This window comes from Somniosus microcephalus, chromosome 3 (assembly GCF_052327205.1).
Source record: "Somniosus microcephalus isolate GS21.2 chromosome 3, FLI_Smic_1.0, whole genome shotgun sequence".
NCBI lineage: Eukaryota > Metazoa > Chordata > Chondrichthyes > Squaliformes > Somniosidae > Somniosus > Somniosus microcephalus.
In genome coordinates this window covers 269,775,066-269,785,080 of record NC_140989.1, presented here as the reverse complement: position 1 = coordinate 269,785,080, position 10,015 = coordinate 269,775,066, and the positions used below count along the sequence as shown (strand labels likewise).

The 10,015-nt window shown below is 48.0% G+C and overlaps 1 protein-coding gene across 3 annotated transcripts in view; it reads left to right on the top strand.

Moving 5' to 3' along the window:
* Positions 1 to 2,787: 2,787 nt before the first annotated feature.
* The window catches only part of slc30a7 (solute carrier family 30 member 7), a 68,873-nt gene continuing 61,645 nt past the window's right edge, over positions 2,788 to 10,015 (top strand). The window contains exons 1-2 of one of the 3 annotated variants that reach the window (XM_085982467.1): positions 2,788 to 3,017; positions 3,342 to 3,443. In XM_085982467.1, coding sequence (XP_085838593.1) covers positions 2,932 to 3,017; positions 3,342 to 3,443 — 188 coding nt within the window. In that variant the 5' untranslated portion in view covers positions 2,788 to 2,931. Of the gene's footprint in view, positions 3,147 to 3,341; positions 3,444 to 10,015 lie in introns of all 3 variants that reach the window. The other 2 variants (XM_085982469.1, XM_085982468.1) reach the window with 2 other exon arrangements.

Here is a 10,015-nt window from a genome sequence, read left to right as displayed (position 1 = left end):
TGCCCGAGCCCTCATCCCCCGCTCCAATCCCTCTTTCCGCCCCGGGGCCCGGGCCTCGGCACCTGGATGAACGCGTTCCCTCGGCCGTCACCCTGATGCCGTTGGCCGTGAGGCAAAGACATGGCGCAGCCGAGTCCAGCGCCCCGGTCAGCTGGAGGTCCGCAGCCGTTGTTCGTCCGCAGGCCACAAAGCACCTGAGCCCAGCGCCGGCGATGTCTCCACGGAGCTCCGTGCCGCCCCACGCACTGACATGGCCCCGCCCTCCGAGAGCCCCGCGCCCCCGCCCGAGCCGAGCGGGGAACAGAGTGACCTGATGGCTTTGGGTCGGGCTCTGGGGCGGTGCTGTAGACGCCGCAGGGAGGTTTTGTGCGCGGCAGCTGCCGCACGGCCCGCAACTCAAGGCCCAGGCTTCCCGGGCTGTTCGGCCGCTCGAAACGGCCGTCAAAGTAGGCGAGCCTCCAGGCGAAGGGCAGGGGATCACTTCAGTTCCTCCTGTTGCGCGGCAGCTCCCGCATGGCCCGCAACTCAAGGCCCAGGCTTACCGGGCTGCTAGGCCGCTCGAAACGGCCGTCAAAGTAGGCGAGTCTCCAGGAGAAGGGCAGGGGATCACTTCAGTTCCTCCTGTTGCTAAAGACAATTTAAAACACAAATAAATTGTTATTTAATTCCCTAACACATCATTAAAATATTTACCTTAGTTCCCTAACACACAGAAAGTGTGGGGGAAAAAATCGTGAAAAATCAAGATGGCGGCCACTCACCTCGGTTCAGAAGGATAAGGCCCGCCCACACACATTGGTCGACGCGTCAGGTCACCGAAGCGTAGGATTGGTCAATCATCGAGTCACTCGACACTCAACTGTAGGACGGCACGCGCCAGGAACCCGCCGTCCGATTGGTCGACCTCGACGTCACACGGTCGCTAATGATATGCTAATGAGCGGAACGCTGAACGTTTTTCGGATACCGCGGGCGGGATTTTTGTCCGGCCGAAACGTAAATACGCCTATGACCGGTCCGGCATCGCAAGCTTTCTTTTGAGGCGACGCGCGCGTTGGTACACTCTGTAACTTTCAAACGTATAGAGAACGGACAGACAGACAGACATCAGGACAGACAGACATCCGGACAGACAGAAGAGCCACTTTATATATATAGATGCCTCGGCTAATGAAGGCAAGTATCCCATATGCCTTTTTAACCATCTTATCTACCTGTCCTGCTGCCTTCAGGGATCTATGTACATGCACACCAAGGTCCCTCTGATCCTCTGTCCTTCCTAGGGTCCTACCATTCATTTTGTATTCCCTTGACTTGTTAGTCCTCCCAAAATGCATCACCTCGCACTTCAGGGTTAAATTCCATTTGCCACTGTTCTGCCCATGTTCTTATGTTCTTATTCAGCCCAACAAGCCTGTTCCGCCATTCAATTAGATCAAGGCTGATCTGTATCTTAACTCCATTTACCTGCCTTGGTTCCGTAATCCTTAATACCCTTGCCTAACAAAAATCTAACAATCTCAGTTTTGAAATTTTCAATTGAGCTAGCCTCAGCAGCTTTTTGGGAGAGTTCCAGAGTTCCTCTACCCTTTGTGTGAAAAAGTGCTTTATGACCCTGAACAGCTTAATTCTAATTTGAAGGTTATGTCCCCCTGTTCTGGACTCTCCCACCAAAGGAATAGTTTCTCACTATTTACCTTATCAACGTCTTTAATCATCTTAAACACCTCAATTAGATCACCTCTTACTCTTGTATACTCAAGGAAATACAAGCATAGTCTATGTAACCCGTCCACATAATTGAACCCTTTTAGTCCAGGTATCATTCTGGTGAATCAGCGCTGCACCCCGTCCATGGCCAATATATCCTTCCTGAGGTTAGGTGCCCAGAAATGAACGCACTACTTTAAATTGGGTCTAACCAGAGCTTAATATAACTGCAACATAACTTCCACCCCTTTGTATTCCAGCCCCCTTGCGATAAAGGCTAAGATTTCATTAGCCTTTTAAATTATTTTTTGTACCTGTCTACTGGCTTTTAGTAATTTTTGTACTTGGACCCCTAAATCTCTCTGATCCCATAGCTTCTCACCATTTAGAAAATACTCTGATCTATCTTTCTTCGGTCCAAAGTGGATGACCTCACACTTCCCATTAAGGGCAACTAGGGATGGGCAATAAATGTCGGCCTTCCCAGTGATGGCCACATCCCAAGAATGAATCGAAAAAGGTTGGAAAGATGATATTTTTAACCATTTTAGCTCCCAACTTGAAAACCTCATACTGGAATCCATTATTATTTTAAAAATCATCATAGATAATTATAACATATATATATTGTGATTTTAGCTGTGGATCAACCCTGCTTTTTATAGTAGAGTGGAAGGACTTCCATTCATAGCGCTTAACTCCTTTACACATGATTCCCCCCTCAATTCTGGAGGAAACAGAACCCTTTTCTATTGCAGATTTAGGCCTGGCGTGTTCCTTCCTGATAGTGCAAAGTGCAAAATTGAAGAGTGCAAGAGTGAATAATAGTATCTTGTAGCAACTACTTTAATTTTAATATTTAAATATTGTGTACATAAAACCATTCCAAAATAAATTATCTTTGGCTTCAATTGCTGCATCACTGTACATTTCAAAATGGCGGAAAATAAACCAAAAAAATGTTTAAAAAATCAGCATCCTGGGGAGGCATGCCCCAGGTCTACTCTTAGGAAATAAATTTTGCTCTTCTAAGATTTCTAAATGTAAAAAGTGCATTTTTGTGTTTTATTTCCTAGAGTGCAACTGATGGAATAATGTGTATAGTTGCAGCTTAAGTTATGCATTCCCATTGTAACTACATACATAAAGTGAGCAGCAGACTGGTGAATTGGAAGTATCAATGAAGCAGAACAGCAGCATTGTTTGTTGTACGGCATCGCGATGCTCCGCCGGGGCTCCCGTACGATACGGTACGGCACCGCGCCTGCGCTCTGGGTGCCGTACGGCACCAACGGCCGGAAGTTGCAGTGAGTCAGTGCAGTTGCCGCGGAACGGTGGCCGCGGCCTGGAGTTACCATGTTACCCCTCTCCATAAAGGACGATGAGTACAAGCCGCCCCGGCTCAATCTGCTGCGCAAGGTGTCGGGCTGGTTCAGGTAGGAGCCGGGGACGGGACATGGCGACGTGGGAGGGCCGCTGGGCACCGGGAGTGTGGCCGGCTCCGGCGGCGGGCCCTGCCGTTGTTGTCTCGCCGAGCCCTGGGTTATACAGGCCCGAGTGTGGGAGAGGGGCCCGGCCGAGCGGGCGGCTTGTGTTTCTCCTGCTGACTCCTCTGCTCTTCCTCTTCCCAGGTCTATCTTGTCGGACTCCACCTCCCGGAACCTCTTCTTCTTTCTGCTGCTGAACCTCTCCTTCGCTTTCGTGGAGCTGCTGTACGGGATCTGGAGCAACAGGTGAGCCGAGGGAGCGCGGGCCCAACCCTGCTGCACTGCCACGTCGCGCTTCCTAGGAGGAAGTGGGAGAAAACGCCACGGCCCCATCGTACTTCCCCCCCCGCAGCCAGGAATGGACATCCACAGACTGGAGCTAACGAGCACCAAGCCGACCCATGCGTTGCTCTCCTCTGTGTGACTCTATACACATTTAAAGGGAGACTTGATGCACACAGGGGGGAGAAGGGGATACAAGGGCAGGTAGGGTGGGATGAGAGTGTTGAGGAGGCTCGTGTGGAGTATAAACACCGGCATAGAATGATTGGGCAGAATGGCCTCTTTCTGCGCTGTCGATTCTCTGTAATGGGTTGGTTTCCCTGTTGGTGGCTCAGGCTACTTTGATGCACAATACGTTACACGTACAGTATTTGCACCTTGACAGCCGAATGACTGGTTCGACTAGAATGTAATGTTTGACTTGATTCCGGTATATCGATTTGTTTGTGAGATCATTGGCAGATGTGAAAGAAAGAGCTTGTATTTATATAGTGTTTAAATGTCATTGGGATGCCCCAAAGCCTATCATAACAAATTAATTACTTTTGAAATAGTAATTTTTTGTAGATAATCACAACAACCAATTTGTGAAAAGCAAGGCCCCACAAACAGTAAATGAGATAACCATGTAATCTGTTTTGGTTGAAGGATGAATTTTAGGCAGACACCAAGAGAATTCCATACTCTTTCATGGGATCTTTTACATCCATCTAAATGGCAGATGGGGCCTTGGTTTATTGTCTCAACAGAAGGGCAGGAATCTAATGAATTAGAAGCCTCAGAAGATCAGTTTTCCAGAAATTAGTCACCTTGTAGTTTGTGGGGAAAAAAGACTTGCATTTATATAGTACCTTTCATGACCACAGGACCCAAAGCACTTTACAGCCAATGAAGTACTTTTGAAGTGTCGTCAATGTTGCAATGTAAGAAACGTGGCAGCCAATTTGTGCGCAGCACGGTCCCACAGACAGCCATGAGGCAATGAACAGATAATCTGTTTGTGATGTTGGTTGAGGGATAAATATTGGCCAGGACACTGGGGAGAGCTCCACTGCTCTTCAAAATTGTGTGATGGGATCTTTTCCGCCCACCTGAGGGCAGATAGGGCCTTGGTTTAACGTCTCATCCAAAAGAGTGCAGAACTCCCTCGGTGCTGCACTGAAGTGTCAGCGTAGATCATCTGCTTAAGTTTCAGGAGTTGGGCTTGAACTCTTAACCTTCTGACTCTGAGGCAAGAGTGCTACCAACTCAGCCACAGTTGACAACTATTCTCTCTGTTTGCCGAGGATATAGATTAAAATACAAACAAGTTACAGGACGGAAACAGGCCATTGGGCCCAACTAGTCTGTGTTGAAGTTTACGTTCCATGCGAGCAAATAGTTCAACGTATTTGCCCACCTGTTCCCATATCCCTTTGTCCAACAATCCAATCTAATCTTGAATGTTGACCTAGTTTCTGCCTCAACCACTAACCCTGGAGGTGAATTCCACAACTTCACAACACTCTTTTTATAAAAAAAAAAAAAAAAGTTTGTCCTACCCTCTGTTGTAAATCCCTTACATTTAATCCCCCTCTCCTGTCCTGAAGACATTGACTCCTCCCTAGCGCAAGATTTTAGAAGCACCGCTGGCACCTCACCGATGTGGTTATTATTCATGTGTGAATCCTGACCATGAGCATCGGCAGGCTTTTTGACCATGGGGAGCATCAAAACTAAGCCTGCTTTGGCTGATTTTCCCATCTTTAACCCATGGATGCTATACCCACTTGTAAAGCCCATCTGCTGTTTTGACTGAGATCATGTAACTCAGCACAGATTAGTGAGCAAACCTGGGACCCGCCTAGTGTGGGTCATCTACTGAATGTGTACATCTGCTGAGTGATTGGAGGAGTTTTCAGCCACGTTTAGGAGCAGTGGTGGGAGCAGCAGCAATGTGCTTGTATCTGAGTGGATCCCTTGGTGCCTCAACTAAATGGAATAGAGATCCAAGGATAAGAGTTGGGAATGAAATAGGACGAAATGTTAAACTACATTTTTTTGGAAGGGTTTCCTCACAGAGCAGGAGACAAGTCTCTGCAGATTTGTTTATTGTTAACTGATACAAATCAATCCTCCCTTTGTAGCCTAAGCCATTCATGCTCATTATCTGTAAAGGAGTTCTAGTGCTTCTATCCAGTTTTTATTGTATTTGCATTAGTGATTATTAAAGGGCTTTAAATGCACTGGACTCTGAAACTCAAACTGGCTTCATAAATGAGACTGAATTAACTGACCACTTACTGTACTACAACAACTTGCATTTATGTAGTGCCTTTAACGTATTAAAATGTCTCAAGGTGCTTCACAGGAACATTATCAAACAAAATTTGACACTGAGCCACATGAGATATTAGGGCAGATGACCAAAAGCTTGAACAAAGAGCTAGGTTTTAAGGAGCGTCTTAAAGGGGGAGAGAGAGAGAGGCGGAGAGGTTTAGGGAGGGAATTCCAGAACTTAGGGTCTAGGCATCTGAAGACACGGCTGCCAATGGTGGAGCGATTTAAAATCGGGGATGCACAAGAGGCAAGAATTGGAGGAGCATAGAGATCTCTGGACTTGTAGGGCTGGAGGGGGCTACAGAGATGGGGAGGGCAAGTCCATGTAGGGATTTGAAAACAAGGAAGAGAATTTTAAAATTGAAGCGTTGCCGGACCGGAAGCCAATTTAGGTCAGCGAGGAGAGGGGTGACGGGAGAACAGGATTTGGTGCGAGTTAGGATACGTGCAGCAGAGTTTTGGATGAGCTCAAGTTCATGTAGGGTGCAAGATGGGAGGCTTTTGAGAAGAGCATTAGAATAGTCAAGTCTAGAGGTAACCAAGGCATGGATGAGGGTTTCAGCAACAGATAAGTTGAGGCAGGGGCGGAGTCGGGCAGTGTTCCGGAGGTGGAAGTAGGCGGTCTTCTTGATGAAGCGGATATGTAATTATGTGATCGGAAGCTCATCTCGGTGTCCAATACGACACCAAGATTGTGAATGGTCTGTTTCATCGTCAGACAGTTGCCAGAGCAAGAGATGGAGTTTGTGGCAGGGAATGAAGACCATGGCTTTGGTCTTCCCAATATTTAGTTGGAGGAAACTTCTGCTCATCCAGTACTGGATGTCGAGCAAGCAGTGTGACAAATCGGAGACAGTGGAGGGGTCCAGAGAGGTGGTGGTGAAGTAGAGCTGGGTGTCGTCGGGGTACATGTGGAACCTGACATTGTGTATGATGTCACTGAGGTGCAGCATGTAGATGAGAAATAGGAGGGGACCAAGGATAGATCCTGAGGGGATTCCAGAGGTAACGATGCGGGAGCGGCAAGAGACGCCATTGTAAGTGATTCTCTGGCTACAACTGGATAGATAAGAATGGAACCAGGCGAGGGCAGTCCCACCCAGCTGGATGACGGAGGAGAGGATTTGGAGGCGGATGGTGTGGTCAACCGTGTCAAAGGCTGCAGACAGGTCAAGATGGATTAGGAGGGATAGCTTGTTATGGTCACATAAGATGTAATTTGTGACTTTGATAGCTGTTTCAGTACAGTGACGGGCAGAAACCCGATTGGAGGGATTCAAACATGGAGTTGTGGGAAAGATGGGCACGGATTTGGGAGGCGACAACACGTTAAAGGACTTTGGAGAGGAAACATAGAAACATAGCAAGATAGGAGCAGGAGTAGGCCATTCAGCCCATCGACCCTGTTCCGCCATTTAATGAGATCATGGCTGATCATCCAAATTCAGTACCCTGTCCTTGCTTTCTCCCCATATCCCTTTAGCCTTATTAAATATATTCAAGAAGGAGTTAAATATATTTCTTAAGTTGGCCTCAACTGCCTTTATCGGAAAGGGAGGTTGGAGATGGGGTGGTAGTTTGCAAGGACAGAGGGGTCAAAGGTGTGTTTCTTTGAGGAGATGGGTGCTGAGGGGGGACAGTACCTGAGGCGAGGAAACCGTTAACAATATCAGCTAACATGGGGGCCAGGAAGGGGAATTGGATGGTCAACAGCTTGGTGGGAATAGGTTCAAGGGAGCAGGAGTTGGGTCTCGTGGACAAGATGAGCTCAGAGAGGGCATGATGGAAGATAGGAGAGAAACTAGAGAAAGATGTGAGTTCAGGCTAGGGCAAGGGGGAAGTTTGGGCAGGTGGACTAAGGCAAGGATTCTTAACTAGGGATCTAGGGGGCCGCGAGAAGATTTCAGGGGGTCCGCCAGTTGGTTTGTCTTTTTATCAATATATAGGGGAGACTACTGATGTTTATGGCATAAACCTCCGTAGTCTCCCCTGTATATTGAGACCAGTGGAATAGTTTTTAACTATGCAAAGACTGTGCATGCGCAGTCAATTCCGGTTCTTGCTGTTGGGCACCATTTGGACGCTTGGACAAGTCCCTATGCATGTCGGTGACTTTTACAGCAGTATTTATCTCGGTAAGATTTTTGGAGCCAGTCTCTGGGATTGCGGCAAGGCCGTAATAATTGCTTTCCCCTCCTGTGTAGCTGCCCTGTGTCACTTGGAAGCTGCTCGCGTGTTTGAAAAGGGCACCGTCAATGGAGAGAGTGCGCATGCCACATGGCCTTGAGAGCGGTGGGGGGGGGAAAGAAAGAGACTTTTCAGTCTCCTGGGTCTACAGCAAGGCTGTAATAATTGGGATCCGGTGTGACTCTTCAATGTCTTCAGTCTGAGTTAATAAAATAGCTGACGGCGTTATCACAATTTTCCTCATACCTCAGACGTGGAGCCATGTACTTCTCTGACGGATGGATAAGCCTAATCTGGGCGCTTGTGTCCTTTGAGATACCGCTGGCTATTTGTGAAAGGGTTGGGAGGAGGAAAGCGGTGGGCTGCCTTTGTCACTATAGGATTTATGGCGATGGGGTCAGGTGCGTATAGTCACTTAGGGTCCTGTTTATTTCTTCATTTCTTTCATGTGCCATCTGCCTCCGCCATTACTAGTGCTGTTAATTTGAGTCGCTTTTGCTGCCGTGTTGGGGTTTGGTAACAAAGTAAGAGGGAAGCTCTGTTTCTGAAATGGAGGACATGGACCTGGAATTTTAGTCCGGTCTGATCGAGTGTGCACAAAATGAGCCTGTAGTGAGCACGGTGCTTGTTGCTCCTGGTTCATTTCCAGTTAAGCAAATGTTTGATGGGGTGGAGCAGCCCTTGAGCCACAAATGGGCACATAATGTAAATTTAAGATGAAAATGCTGGAAATATTCAGCAGGTCAGGCAGCATCTGACCAGGGTGTGAGAGCGAAACGGTTAATGTTTCAGGTCGATGCCCTTTCATCAGACCTGAAATGTTAACTTTGTTTCTCTCCACAAATGCTGCTGACCTGTTGAGTATTTCCAGCATTTTCTGTTTTTATTTCAGATTTCCAGCATCTGTAGCCTTTTATTTATGTAAATTTAGGACATAATAACTAATTTTTATACAGAAAAAAATAATTGTGTTGTGTTACAGGGGTTCCGCGACATTTTTATAATGCGGGAGGAAGGCCTCGGAAGCGAACAGGTTGAGAACCCCTGGACTAGGGGAAGGAAGGGAAGTGGCAGAGGCAGCTGATCGGATGGTCTCAGTCTTTGTGACAGAGGCCTATGAGCCCCTCGCACTGGGTGGAGGAAGCAGGGGAGAGGGGTTTAAGAAGATGCCGCGGGTTATCTTTGCATTCCAGGATGATCCTGGAATAGTGAGCAGTTTTGGCAGAGGAGAGCAGGAACCAATTGTGCTTTGTGGTCCAGCCAGATCAGGCAATGAATAGTTAAACCAGTTGTCCGCCATAAACGTTCCTTTGGACTTAAGGAAGCGGAGATGAAGGCCATACAGGGGGAGGGACCAGGGTGTGAGAATCATTGTTTTAATGGGGACAATGGCATCGGAGGTGGAGGTGCAGTTTGTAGCTGCAGAATGTTGTGGTGAATGGAGGGCCAAAGCCTAGACAACAGAGAATTTGAAAGCGCGTAAGGAAGTGTGATTGGGAGGGGGATGTGGCCGGATAGTGATACAAGGAAGTGATCAGAGATGGCCTTCTCTGATTTTTGACAATGGGAGCAGCAAGGCCATGTGAGATGGCCAGTTCGAGGGGGTGGCCATGAGTATGGGTCGGGGAGTTTATATGGAGGGAGAGACTTTGGGAGGCTAGGAGGTCAGTGAACTCGGGAGAGAGAGCATGATGTGTTGAGATGGAGGTTGAAATCACAGGATGAAAAGTTGCTCAGTGCAGAGGCTGAAGGAGAAAAGCAGTAAAGATGTCTTGGTGAGAAACGTGGCGTGGTACTTGACGGTAGAGAATGAGGATTTTAAATGAGGTGAGGGGGGCTGGAACAAGGTGAGATGCTCAAAGGTGCTGGAGGAGTAGGGACAGACCAAGGTGTGATTTGGTGATGGGGGCTACACTGCCACCGCAGTGGTTTGGGCGGAGCAAGTGGTAGAAGGTATAGCCAGGCGGGGAAGCTTCATTTAAGGGGGAAGGTGTCGTCACCCCTCAGCCAGGTTTCTGTCCAGGCCATGA